Raw genomic sequence first — 14254 nt, 5'->3', positions numbered from 1 at the left:
ACTGCATATGAAGTCTTACCCTGTCTGCCATGCTTTAAGACTGCATATGAAGCATTTTAGCAGCTTCCATGGTCTGAGGGAGGCCTGCCCCTCTTCCAGCAGAGTACACACTTGCTAGTGTTATAATTAATTAGCATTAATATTAATGTTTCCTCCTGGGATGGTCTTCAGATGCTGGTTAAGGTTGGGGCTTGCATTGGCTCCTGTGACCACTGGATCCCATTTCCTGAACCTGCAAGGGTTTGACTGATTGGCACCTCTGGTGGGTTGTTTGTTTGTTTGCTTGTTCCTTTCTTACTTTGGAGGAGCAGAGTCCCTGATAGCATATAAAGCAAACTTAGTTCTCCTGGATCTTTATTCCTGCCAGATGGCTTCTCCATGAGATACAGAATGCCCAGGGAACCCATGGAGATCTAGGACACAGGCCTATGCACTGATCTTTGGCTGCATGAGCATGACTTGGGGCCTGACTGAGACCCCTGTAGGTTTGCCACCACACGCATCCTGGCCCCTGGTGGAAGAATCTCAGAGGGCAGTACTCCCTCTGTCTCTGGGAGGAGGCCACCAAGGACCCACTGCTCAGAGACCCTGGACTCTTTTCTCTTATTGCTCTACTCTTGCTGCTCAGAAGAGGGGGCTGTCCGAGGAACAGCCCTCAGCAAGGGGTGCTGTGCCTATAGTAATGGAGGCACAAGGCCTTCAGCCCTTGCTCAGCAGGCTGAGCAACTGCCTTACCAGACCCTTCCCAGAGTTGGGAGACCTAGTCCTGTTGATTCTGGCAACCAGGCATTGCTTGGACGCCTGCTGTCTGTCAGGGCCTGTAGCCCTTTCCTATAGATCCCATAGTTGAGGTCTGTTATTCAGGCCACCCATTTCTGCATGGGGATAATTTCAGCCAGCAGATGGGCAATGGACCAAGATCCTTACTGCTAGGGGAGAGAGTTGGCTTGGAAGAAAGTGGCCTCAGAAGGACCCTTGTTGGGCCATCCCCTTGTGTAGTGTCAGATGTCTCTTTCACACCTGGCTCACTCTCTCTGGTGCCCCCTGTAACCCCTGGGTGGAAACTGACTCCATGTCTTCTCCTGATCCTGATGCCCCTGCTTCTTCCAGTTTCTTGAGCAGAGCAGGTTTTGAACTTCGATCACCTGATTGCCTTCTAGATGCAGGTGTCTGACAGGCCTGCCTGACCAGTGGCCCAGCCCATGGCACAAATGAGTCCTGACTGTCATGCTGCACACAGAGTGGGATGCATCCACAGAGTGTGCTGGGGCCTGTAGTCTGGCAGCTCAGTGATGTGCAGCCGCTCAACACTCGTCCCCTCTGTTGCTTTATGTTGGAGTTAGCTTGGGCCCTGGATCTCTTCACAGGCCTGGGCTGTGTTTTACAGTTTGCATTTTACATTTGTTTATTTGGTATGTGTACATACATTCACACACATGTTCCTCCACAGCATTTGTGTAGAGGTCTGAGGACAGCTTTCAGGAGTTAATTTTCTTGTACTCTATGGGTCCTGGGGATTAAACTTAGGTCACTAGGCTTAGTAGCAAATGCTTTTACCCAGAGAGCCATGTTACTGGCCAAATGTTTCCTTTTCAAGCTCAGACCTATGAAAATGTCATTTCCTCTCCGTGTAGGATCAGGGGCCCTTCACCTGGGGTCTGAAGGGACCTTGGGTGGAGTCTGGTCTTTCCCTGCCTCTACATATCTGCAAGTGGCTGCTCAGTGCACCAAGCCCAGGCCACGTCTACACTACACTCCATTTCCTGACACCTTCAGTCTCTCAGGTTCTCTCCTCCCCTCAGCAGCTTGTCACTTGCACATTATAAGAACCCTAGTTTCAGGGGGAGTGTGTGGAGGAGGGAAGTAAGACTGGATGTTTTAATTATTTTATTGCACTTTTACTTATATTTGTGCTTATGATGGTGATAGGGTGGTGTCAGAGGACAACTTGCCAGAGTTGAATCTTCTTGTGCCATATGGTACAGGATCACACTCAGTTTGTCAGGCTTGGTGGTGGCACCTTTACCTGCTGAGTTCTTAACTAGCCCAAGACTGAGTATTTTAAGGTGCAGCTGTTATGAAAAATACAGTTTAGGGGCCACTCTTTGATTACAGAGAGGTAAGGCCCTGGTGCGTTGGAAGTTGAACTGTTCCTCACAGCCCCACATGCTTGCTTTGCACAGAGGTCAGGTAGATGGAGTGCTGATTTACCAAAGAAGAAAACTGAAGGTGTGCCTGTAGGAACGGTGTCAGCCTCTGTGAGGCACTGGGCTACAAAATGGCTATTTCTGTGCTCTGTGGGTGTAAAGCGGACTGGTGGCAACCTTACAGAGCATCAGGGTAGAGTTGTCACAATGTGGCAAGGAGTTCCTGCTCCTAGGACACAAACGGAAATGCTGGGCTAGAAGCAGAGTCATAGTGTCAGAAACTGGCTCAGAAAAAAGATATGCACACACCTACCGCATTAGAAGAGAGCCGAGCAGTGGACCAGCATGAGCACTCGGAACTGTGGGGAAGGCTAGCGGTGTCACTGCACTTGATACGTTATCTCCAACCACAAAATGCACCGATTCAAGCCAAATCAAAGTATAAAGACAGGTTTATTGGGGGCAGCTCTCCGCCAAGTTCACCAGCCACACAGGTGGAGGTCAGTGAAGTCACCATAGAGGGGGAAACAGAAAGGAAGGAGAAGAGAAAGAGAAAGCACAAACAGAGACAGACAGACAGACAATAAGAACCAAAATGCCTGGATTATACAGTAAGGAACCAGGAGGTGAGAGGAAGCCCAGGTCCTGGGTTTGAGGGTGGGACATGCTAGCCATGCCCTGTTACAGGCAGAGGCTGAGGATGCTGGGAGAATTTGGAGACTAGGTCCACTTTGGTATATTAAATACGTACCTCAGCTGCTTGTCCAGGTCTTAAACCCAACCGTATTTGCAACTTTCCCATAGACTAGAGGGTGGGGTGGGAAGAGTGTATGCCCGGTCTTCCCTCAGCCACAAAGAAGAAGCAACAAAGCCATAGCATCCCACTTTTGATCTCCAGGCAACCTCCCACCATGTTGACCCAACAGTTTCTGGCAGCCCCTGGGAGTGGCTGTGGAACCAGCCTGCCCAGGATTCACCCACAGCTGTAGCCAGTGGCATGGTTGAGTCCCCACTGCCAGCACTCAGTGTCCCAGGAGACTTCCTGGTGCTTGCCAAGTTCACGTGGAAGGCGAGGTCTGCACCTAGGCTGGGTTTAAGACTGGGAGGGACAGCAAGGCAGGTCCCACTGCTGCCTGAGGCCTCTGCCACTGTGGGCCACAGGCATCCCCAGAACCCATGCCCTGCCCTTCTCCATGGCTGCACTTCCCTCCCATCCCCCCTGTTGTCCTGTTGCCAGCCTCCATGGCTTTTCTGCACATCCACACTGGCCCCCTCAAATATCATTAGGATGGTTTTAAGTACCTGAATTTAGATGGAGACACCTGAGATCTGTGTCTTCATGGGCCGCTTCCTCAACTCTCTTCTTTCCAGAGGTTCTGAAAACAGTAGCAGTTTATGTGTATTTGCCACGCCACCACTGGGGCACTTGCCACATGGGAGTATCTTGGAGGTTTAGAACACTGGCTGCTCTTCCAGGGAACCTTGTTTGATTCTCAGCACCCACATGGCCACTCACAGCCACCCACATCTCCAGCTCTAGCAGATTCAGCAGCCAGTTCTGGCCTCTCCTGCACCATGGACACGTGTGACGCACAGATATAGATACAGCCAACACACACACATACACAAAATGTTAAGAAGAATGTACAGCAGGATGGCTGATCACGCTCATTCAGGTCGTACTCAGTTAGGGCCTTCATGAACCTACAGACAGTTGTGCTGGATAGTTTTACCCACGTGAGTTATAGTCATGGGAGAGGAGAGAACTCGACTGAGAAAATGCCTTTGTAAGGTCGTGCTGGAGGCAAGTGTGTGAACATTTTTAAAATCAGGGATTGATTTTAAATGAGGGAGGGCCCCACACATGGTGGTCCAGGGTTCTGTAAGAATTCAGGTGACCAAGCCATGGAGAACAACTCAGAAAGCAGCACTCCTCCATGGTCTCTACATCAACTCCTGCCTCCAGGTTTCTGCCTGTCTTAGTTTCTGTCCTGACTTGATAATGAACTCAGGGTTAGACTTCCTTCGATGATATAGAAGTGTAAGCCAAATAAACCCAGAATGCATTGCTCTTGGGCATGGTGCTTCATCACAGCAACACTAACAGTAAATGGGATCTATCAGAGTGACTTATAGGCTGAGGTCCACTTAGTCCAAAAATGGCCATCTACCAATGGAAGGTCCAAGAACCCAATAGTTGATCAGTCGACAAAGCTGGATATCTCAGGTGGTCTTCAGTATACACCAGAATAACCAACGATGTCAGTGAAGGAATGGACTTGCCAGTGAGAGAAAGCAGGCAAACAGCCTAGATGCATGGTCTCTCCATCCGTGGAGTATTACTTGTCCATGGAGAGGGAGTCTGCTGGGTGTGGTGGTGCACACCTGTGATCCCGGCACTCAAGAGGCTGAAGCAGGAGGGTCAGGAGTTCAAGGCTCTCTAAAGCTTTGTAGTGAGTTTGACCCTGAGGCCAGAGATCCTATCTCAGAGAAACAAAAAAGGAAAGGAAAGGGGGGAGGGGGAACTCTAGCCTCTGCTGCAGCACAGATGGGCATTGTAAATGTACCCTAGTCCCTGTGTTTCCCCCCAAGAAGGGGGACATTTCCACATGGACGGAATCACACGATAACCCTCCAAACGTGAAACCAGGTTACTAATAGCACCAGAAATCTTTAAAACTGAGACGTTAGGGTGACATGCAGTGTGTGACTCACCGGTGGCTGACCTTTTAGCGACTTGACTCACTGTAAGTTGGTAAAAGTTGAGGAGGGCGTGGTCTCCTGCTATGGCTGCCTGCAGTTTTTATACTTTTGTCCCAAATGTCACATATTGTCTCTGGGACTCTGTACCATGTTGGGGGAGGGTCTCTCTACTTCCTAAGTTCCCAAATATTCTGGAACCTGGAACTCTCCTGTTCCCTGCCCCATCCTCACCCTCCTGAGTTTTCACTCTGATGGGCTAAGGCTGACTCACTGCCTTGGTGTGCCTGGGGCTTCCTTGCCTCTGGGATCTCTCATGCCAGCTCCCTGGGATGGGCCACCTCCTGCCAGTCACCCCTGTTGATACTCCACTCCCTGGAGAGGTTCCTCAGGCGGCAGTGTCTGTAAAGATTTCCCCTCCCTCACTCACTGTTTGCCTTGGCACACCAGGCCTTCTTTCCCAATCTGATCCGGTTTTTCAGGTTTAGAGCCCACCTGGGCTGTGGCCTAAGAGCTGTAGGTCCCCAGGGGATGGGTGGATTCGACCTAGCTGAGGCTGGTTCAAAAGCCTCTTCCTGGGGCTAGAGAGATGGCTCAGTGGTTAGGAGTGCATACTGTTGTTACAGAAGACCCAAGCTTGGCTTCTTCCTAGCCCCCATGTCAGCAGCCAACCGCTGCCTGTAACTCTCCTCAGGGGATCTGATGGCCTCTTCAGGCCTCCAAGAGCACCTACACTCGTGTGCACAAACACCATAAATAAAAATAAAAATCTTAAACCAGGCGGTGATAGCACACATCTTTAATCCCAGCATTTAGGAGGCCAAGGCAGACGGATCTCTGAGTTTGAAGCCAGCCTCTATAAAGCGAGTTCTAGGAAAGGCAGGGCTTTTACACAGAGAAACCCTGTCTCAAAAAACCAAAAACAAAGAAATATCTTTTAAAAAAAATGAAGCTTTTTCTCTCAGCACAGTAAACCTGAAGGATCTTCCAAGAGGAGAAGGTGGGAGGTCACAGAGCACACCGGGAGGGTCCAGCCTCTGCTTCTCTGCCCCTGCTGGCCAATGAACAAAACTCATAGCTTCTGGCAGAAGTCAGTGCCCCTGGCCAGAGGTTCCCTCCTCTGTAGTGGGGGTGCTCAGGATAGGTAGGTGTGCCAGTCTTCCCCTGCATGCTGTGGTCATGGCACTGCAGGGGTTTAGTGCCAGCGTCTATGCAGGCTCAGGCTCCACTGCACGTGTCTTCCTGCAGCTGCTTGTAAAATGCAGTTTAAAAATTCACCACATGGGCTGATCTTGCACAGCACAGCTTGCAGCTAACCCAGAACTCCATGTGTACACACACACACACACACACACACACACACACCCTGTTCTGTGCCTTCGCCTCAGTGTGTCCTCCTCCCCTATGTATACCCACTAGGTCTGGGGACAGTCTATGCAACTGGGGCTCTGAGCTAAAGGTTCAAGCTGATCCAGACACTGTGCTTTATGTCTGAGTGTTGACACAGCCCAGGTGGAATACTAACCACTGTCCTGTGGGGTGTGACACCCATTACCAGAGCAAAAACCTATGTGAATCTTCGTACACCCTTGGGCATCACTGTTTGATTATACCTCTTTCTACTCTTCTTGAATTGGCATGTGCTGCTTTTGTGGGTAGGAGGATGTTTTCTGTTCCGTCTTGACAGTGACTTGTAATTCTGGGCCTAAAGAATATGGTCAGAGAGCACCAAGCTACAGGGAGACTTCTAGCTAAGTGCATGGTTGTCTGGTCGCTGCTGCCCCATTCCTCCTCTCATAGACCCCAGAGCCCTTCTGAGGAGTTGGTTGTATGGGCACTGTCCTCAGGAAAGATGGGTGGATGTAATCCAAAGTTGAGAGAGTAATGCCCGTGCTGCCAAGGACTCAAGTGGATTCTCCTGCCCAGGCCAGACTCTGAGCCCATTGTGGTCACCTGCTTTCCATTTGGGTAAAGTTATAGTACATTCCCAGGTGTCTGTGGAGCATTAAGAGCCAGAAGGTGGATCCAAGACCCTCTGAGTCACGGGAGGATGTTCAGTGTACTCCCATGCAAAGCCCAGAGAGCTTCCCTCAGTACTTCCTTGTCACGGGGCAATGGGTCTCCATCCTATAAGACTTACAGAGGCAGCTCCCAGAGTCCTCTGTGCTTTTCTGCATCTGTAAATTCTACAGAATGGAAACCCACTCACATGGCTGTCCTTCTGGCTTGCATGCTGGTGGCTTCTGGTCTGAGTGTAAAACACTGATCTGTGGCTTTGGGCTTCCTGTGATCCCTGTTCTGAGCATGTAGGATACTGCCCTGGTGGCCTGCTGAAAGTCAGCATGGCTGTGCCTGTGTGCCAGTGGTAATCAAGGCCTTCATCATGGGGACTGTGCTGTGGCCTTGCCTCTTTCCACTGGCCTTACCCACTTGTCTCTGCTTCTCAACCAGGGATCAGAGACCAGGTCCTTCACATTAAATGCTGCCCCAGTCCCTTCAAGCACATCAGAGTCCAGGTTTAGAATGTGCTAGGAATGGGATTTCCATCCTTTTCAGAGGGACCTAGCAAACCAGAGGCTATTTGCCCTGTCCCTCTGTGTGTAGGTTGTCACTGACTGTGGTCACAGCTTCCTATTGGCCATATACAGTTTTGGCAGCCCTATCATCTCTACGAGTGCAGTTTCTGGGGGGACCATTGTACCCTTGTGTTACAAGGGTGTGGTGTTAGGCCTGTGGTCATAGACACTTAGGACAGGGTGGTAGGCAGATAACTGTGCTAAGACTTTTAGCTCTGACAGCCACAGGTACATGTATCCAGGTAAATTACATGGTCTATACAAAGTTCCAGGCAACTATTGTGTTTGCCTTTTGACTACAGAGGTTGATCTGTGGGGGTGTGGGGGGCAAGCAGGGTGGGGCTGGTAGGGTAAGTCCTAGATCTGGCCACTGACCACCCTGCTGACTTGGAGAGTTCTTTTCTACTGACTGGGGCCAGTTGGCTGGCATAGCCTTGCAAGCGATGCTCACTGCTGTAGGAATCTGTTCAGTGCTCAGTGACCCTGTGATCACTGATATTAAAATAACTCTTGGGACTAAGAGGGTTCCCAAGAGTCTGATCCCCATGGGTACCACATGAACTCCCAGAGGGAAGCACCCTTTAGCTAGGACTTGTGTTAGAGGATTTCTTTTGGTTTCTAGCTGGTGACAGTGGGAGAAGGACTCGGGTACAGCTTAGCAACACAAGCTCCAGCTTCCAGGCACAGGCATCGGCTCCCCTCTGTTTATGTCCCTCTGTTATGTCTGTTTATGTTTATGTTATAGTACCCAGCCAGTGCCTGGGACTCCTCACTACCCAGCCAGTGCCTGGGACTCCTCAAAGGAGTTAACAGATAGTCACCAACCAAGTAAGCAGAGCGGGACTGCTGGGTTTCTCTACATATGAGAGAGTGAGTTTCCAGGTGAGGGTCTGTGGCAGAGGGGGCAGGCAGGCTTACATGCCCTCTGTGGCCACCTAAGCATGAGACCCTGAGCATGACTGCAGGTCTCAGGGCCCTGGAAAAAGAAGAACTAGGATCTCATGCTCAGTTGACAACAGAGGGTACGTGATGGGTCAAGAATACAGCAAGGCAGGTAACCAGGACCCTTCAGGCCTCATCTTTAGGCATGGAGTGGGAGGTAGGTGCTGGGATCTACTGACTTAGTCACTGTTGAACTGAAAAAAGTGTGCCCTTGGTCCCTGAGGCTCTTCCTTCTGCCTCTCTCTGTTGTATCCTTGTCAGAAGCAGGAGATGGGTGTGTAGCAGCTTAGTGAGGGTTTTGCAGACTGCTGGGGGCTCAGCTCAGCACAGACGTTAGTCCAGCCTGGAGTGTGTGCCAGAGCAAGTGGGTATGAGCTAGGGGATGCCCAGGCTGAAAATGCCCTGGATGGCATCGACTGCTGAGCTGCTGAGCTTCTGCTGTCTTAGCTTCTCTTCACAGGTAGGCCAGAGCTCAGCAGGTCCCTGAAGTGTTGATGTGCTAAGAAAAATGTTCATGGAGCCAGAGCCACACCCATGCCCAGTGCTCTGTGGCCACTGAAGCTGGTCCAAAGCAACAGTTCCCCTTCCTGCCAGCCGTTCTGGGCCCACCAGCTCTGCTGATTCCAAAGTCACTGGAATGCCACTGGTAAAAAATAAAAAATAAAAAAAAACACACTCTGCCAAAACAAGTAGTTCTGAGACCACCTTATCCTCCAGAGGCTGGAGCCAGATGAGGAACCAGGCCCAGAGACAGCAGTTCCCTATGTCCTGCACCAGGAGGTGTTTCTGCTCTGGTGTGGGGCTCAGGACATCATTGGGTATGAGGTGTCTGAATGAAGGTGAGGTCTGTGTAGGTGCCCGTTTGTTCTCAGAGCTGTGCCAAGGTAAAAGCCCATCTGCACAGGTTCTTCTGTAACATTCTCTGTCCTGAGCATGTGCTTCAGCGAGGACACCGAGCTCCCAGAGGAGCCAGGCACTCTAACTCAGACTCAAGTCTCTCAGCATTTTAGACTTCTCTGTTCCTCTCCCCCTCCCATCTGGCTTTGTCTCCCAAAAGCCCCTCTGTCTACTGTCACAGAACTTCGGTGGTGTCCAATGTTTAGCCCTGGTGCAGGCACAGTGATTGGAAATATCTAACCCACTTTCTTTCCTCCAGGGGATGTCCTCTTCCAGATGGCCGAAGTCCACCGGCAGATTCAGAACCAGCTGGAAGAGATGGTGAGTTTGGCCTCTGGAACCTCATCCTTGGGTTCAAGGAGCAGACATAGGTGAGCAGGGCATCAGGCATCAGTTAAAGAAGACTGGCTATGTGCCTCAGCTGTGTGTCCATTTGGGACTTCATAGCCATGCAGGTCAAACAAGTCACAGTGACCTGCTGGGAAGATGACAGGGTCTCAGGCCATATGAGAAGAAAGGGAACCAGGGTCTAATGCTCAGCTGACTACCTGGACCTCTGATGGTTTGGTTTAGTAGGAGTTGGCTCCATGGAAGAGTCCCCTGTGCCTGGATGACAGCCCTAGCCAGGGTGGCAAAGTCAGATATTCGCCTGGACTCCAGCCTACCTCCTTTAACCCTTGCCTGAGTGATCCAGCAGAGGAAGAATGGTGGGAAATAGAATGTCAGGACTTTGAAAGGCTTATTTAACACTTTTGTCCAGTGCTCACCCTTAGAAGCCTCCTAGCTCCGTGAATGGCCCTGAAGGGTTCTCCTTACATGGTACCACTGTCCAGGCTGGCTCTGCTCCCATCTCTTGCACCATGCCTCAGAGCTGCCTAACCGTCTGTTTTCCTCCCTGTGTCCAGCTGAAGTCTTTTCACAATGAGCTGCTCACACAGCTGGAACAGAAAGTAGAGCTGGACTCCAGGTATCTAAGTGTAAGTACACCCTGTGACGTACCTGCTGGGCCACCATTGCCAAGCCTGGCTCTGCCTCTGCCTGTAGATCTGACTCATAGGCCTGAAGAATTATTTTTCCATCTAGGCTCCCATGCTAGTGGCCTAGAGAAGAACCTGTTACATCTAATGTTCCGTGTGCAGCTCCCTGCCTCTCAGCCACTTCTCATAACTGATGACTTGGCATCCCCTGTAAAACCCACATGAGTCCCCTGTTCATGCCTTACTGTCCTTGCTTATTAACCAAGGCTACTGTAGTATTTGCCACATGAGTTTATGGCTTTGTGCCTACTATTAGGGCAAGGAAAGAGGCCAGGCTTCTTCCCAAGTCTAATTTTGGTCTTGGAGATTGGAGATCTGTCAGAGGAAGACAAGGAGGTCTGTAGCTGTGACCCCCTGCCTCACTCTGACCAGCTGGAACCTGCTGTGGCTGGGGAGCGGGGAGGACTGAGGAGGGAGCACCACGCTGCCTGTGAGACTCACGGGCTCTGGGGTTGTATCATGGATCTCCAGGCTGCGCTGAAGAAATACCAAACAGAACAGAGGAGCAAAGGGGACGCCCTGGACAAGTGTCAGGCTGAGCTGAAGAAGCTCCGAAAGAAGAGCCAAGGGAGTAAGAACCCTCAGAAGTACTCGGACAAGGAGCTGCAGGTAGGTCTGCTCCTGCCTGCACACAGGAACAGGAGCTCAAAGTCCAACTGTGACCTCGCTCCTGTCTCTTAGCAAGGAAAAGCCTCCCCACCTAGGGAGTCTGTCTAGGGAGGGGAGAGCTTCCAGATATGGCAGGGCGGGGCTGGATTTCTGGAGTGAGTCCCTATGTCCTGGAGTAGAGGGATGGTTAACTCACTTAGCAGAGATGCTGGAAAAGTACTTGGCTACCGACAAGAGACTCAGACTAAGTCCTCCCCATCCCTCTGGATTCCTGCCCTGAGCCAGACCCCAGACTGCTAAACAGCCAGACTGCTTACCCCAGGCTGGCCAGTCCCAGTCATCTATGGCAGATGGCTCTGCAGGCTTCCAAGCCCTCCAGGTGCTGCATGCTGTTAGGACACTGTGGCCGGACCGCCACATCAGCACCATGGGCAGGATCCTATGCTGAGCAGGCCTAGAAACCTCTCTCCTATTCTTGCAGCCCGAAGGACACAGATAAAAAGGGATCTAACAAGATGCCTAGTGTTTATACAGGAGGCACCAGAAAATTCAGCTACAGGGCCTGGAGAGGACAAAGTGTAACTTCAGGGCCTGGGGTCCCATTCTTACCTGTAGCATCAGGTGGCACCCGTCACCCAGATGAGTTCTTACCCAAGGCATGTGCTTTTGATGTTCCTCTTGTGCCTGTGGTGCCCTGGCTTCCCACTTGGACTCAGGAGAGTGGGAAGGGCTGAGGAGAACACCAAGCTGTACTCCTTTGATCATAACGAAGCCAGTCAGCAGCTTCATGGTGGCCTAGGAGAGTCATTTCTAAGCACATGCAGGCCTGATAGAGGATAGCAGAGGCCTTCGGGGGATCCTGCCATGAACCCAGTTGCCCTGTAGTAGAGACCAGGCCTGGGCGGTACTCTTCATGTTAAGTTGTTGCAGTGGCAGGAAACTCAGGGTCCCTGCAGCCCAGCCACTGATGTCTTACACGTACAACCTCTGCTAAGGGGCAGTAGCGTGCCTTCCCCACCTCAAGCACATTTTCCTGAGTCTGGGGTCTTTATTTTTATCACATCTGTGCATGTTTGTATATGCAGAGGTACATATATGTGCAGGTACACATACCTGTGTATGTAGGTGTACATGTATGTTCAGGCACACACACATGTGTATATGGAGGTACATGTATGTGCAGGCACACACATGTGTATGTGGAGGTACATGTATGTGCAGACACACCTGTGTATGTAGGTGTACATGTATGTGCAGGCACACACACGTGTATGTGGAGGTACATGTATGTGTGTAGGTGACACACATGTGTGCGTAGGTGTCTTCCTCCTCAGGCTTTTTTCACCTTCTTTCTGAGAGGCTGGCTGACTTGGAGCTTTGCCAAGTAGGTTAGGCTGAGTGGCTAGTGAGCCTCAGGAGGCTGCCTGCCTTTGGCTCCCCAGGGCTTGGATTACCAGTGCAGACCACCACACCCAGGGTTTTTGTGTTGTTATTGTTTTGTTTTTAAAGATTTATTTATTTTTTGTATATGAGTGCACTGTCACTGTCTTCAGACACACCAGAAGAGGGCACTGGATCCCATTATAGATGGTTGTGAGCCGCCATGTGGTTGCTGGGAATTGAACTCTGGACCTCTGGAGGAGCAGCCAGTACTCTTAATTGCTGAGCCATCTTTCCAGCGCTTTGTTTTTGTTTTTTAAATGTTGGTTCCGAGGCAGGGATTCAGGTCTTCATACTTGCAAGGCGAACTGTTCAACAACTAAGCTATCTCCCAGCCTCCCTTAATCCTTTGTAATAGCCATTTGTATGGCTGCCTGCAAGGACATAGGCTGAGGCTGTCACAGAGGGCTGCTCTGAGCCATCTTGAACAGGTTCCTCAGGTGAGCTGCAGGATCAAGGCACAGATGCACAGCAGTCAGTGTCCAGCTGTTGCTGCCTTTTGTTGTTTTGCTCTCAGAAGGAGGGGAGCAGGTTCCTCAGTGCAGACAGGGGCCATACAGGAGGGATTTTCATGTGCACGTACACCACCTAGAGGAAGCCTTCTGGGCACCAGTTTGGTTAGCCCAGTGGTGGGAGCTGGCTCATCTAGTTTTCCCCTAGTAAGAGCCTCATTTACACATTACACTATAGAACACACTTAAACACAGCCGGCTTTCATTTAGCTGTAGATCTGTACAACCTCACACAATAAGTCTGCAGCAATTTACCAACCTAAGAAGAACCATATATACAGTCATGTTTACCCCCATTGGCCCTGACTCCCTACCCCTGTCACCTACTCTCCCTTCCCAGGAACACCTACCTGCGTTCTGTCTCTATAGAGCTTCATGTTCTAGACATCAGCTGTGGCTGAGTCATACCGTGGGATTTGAGTGTGGCTTCTTGTACTGAGCCTGCTCTCAAGGTCTGTCCATGTTAAGCGTGAGTTTGTCACTCTGTTTCACACCCGTGGAAGGTGGCTCCTGTTGCTTGTGAGGATGCTGTAGGCACCAACTAAGCACAGAATGTTTGGCAGTTAAACTGAAGCTGCCATGACAGGCCATCCTGATGGAATGAAGGTATCTCACATAGTAAAATGTAAGAACCCCCAAACTCAGATGCCACCCTCAGACTCCCATGACTCAATACATTGCTTAGCTCTGACAGGAGAAGAGTGGTTTCCCCTCCGCCCCCAGTATATGTCCTTATAGTTCAGAGCAGATGCTACCACACTGGAGAAGGATAGTGACACCGTGGCCAGTGTTACCTGCCCAACCTCAGTTGACTGAGACAGTGAGAAAGCATGGCCCTGTGCTTCAGACAGTGGTGGCCCCAGAGTAGGTGCTACATGGAGAGCCCAGTGCAAGCAGCTGGAGACAGCACAACCAAGGGCCGTGGTGCCTGTGATAGTGCCCCAGGTATGAATGCCTCCTGGCTTTCTCTCTTGAGGATGTCTCATGCCAGACTTCTGTCTAGTTTTGAGGGTCAGTCAGCCTTATCCAAGGCTCCCTTTGGTCTGTCCCAGAGCATGGTTATATAGCTCTGTCAGATTCTTCTCTGCCCCAACCCCAAGGCTCTTACTTAGCTGCCTCTTTGCTTAAGAAATAGCTCCTTGCCCTTCTTATGGCCACGGATGGCAGTAAGCTGGCCTGTCCTCTTCTGTGTATAGCCTCCAGGTCTTCTCTGAACCTCGTTTTCCCCATTGGTGAGTCTGGGCCATCTGCCCTGGCTTTTTCCTCTGAGCGCGGACAGGAAGGGCCCCTCTTTTGGCACACGTGTGCCGCTCTGTTCTTGGAGCCCTTTTCTGCCTCTCCATACCTCTTCATTGCCTTTCTGGGAAACAGCGTTTGACCCTTAGCAAGCAAAA

The 14254-nt window shown here is 50.9% G+C and overlaps 1 protein-coding gene across 6 annotated transcripts in view; it reads left to right on the top strand.

Moving 5' to 3' along the window:
* Baiap2 (BAR/IMD domain containing adaptor protein 2) overlaps positions 1 to 14254 on the top strand; it is a 66643-nt gene that overhangs the window by 28621 nt on the left and 23768 nt on the right. For all 6 annotated transcript variants that reach the window (XR_013110844.1, XM_034505506.2, XM_034505508.2 and 3 more), the window contains exons 4-6: positions 9522 to 9583; positions 10168 to 10239; positions 10771 to 10908. Coding sequence is in view for 5 of the 6 variants with exons in the window: in XM_034505506.2 (XP_034361397.1) it covers positions 9522 to 9583; positions 10168 to 10239; positions 10771 to 10908 (272 nt within the window). In the remaining variant the exon portion in view is untranslated. The remainder of the gene's footprint in view (positions 1 to 9521; positions 9584 to 10167; positions 10240 to 10770; positions 10909 to 14254) is intronic.

The sequence above is a fragment of the Arvicanthis niloticus genome, chromosome 6 (genome assembly GCF_011762505.2).
Source record: "Arvicanthis niloticus isolate mArvNil1 chromosome 6, mArvNil1.pat.X, whole genome shotgun sequence".
NCBI classification, from domain to species: Eukaryota; Metazoa; Chordata; class Mammalia; order Rodentia; family Muridae; genus Arvicanthis; species Arvicanthis niloticus.
This window is presented reverse-complemented; position numbering and strand designations above follow the sequence as displayed.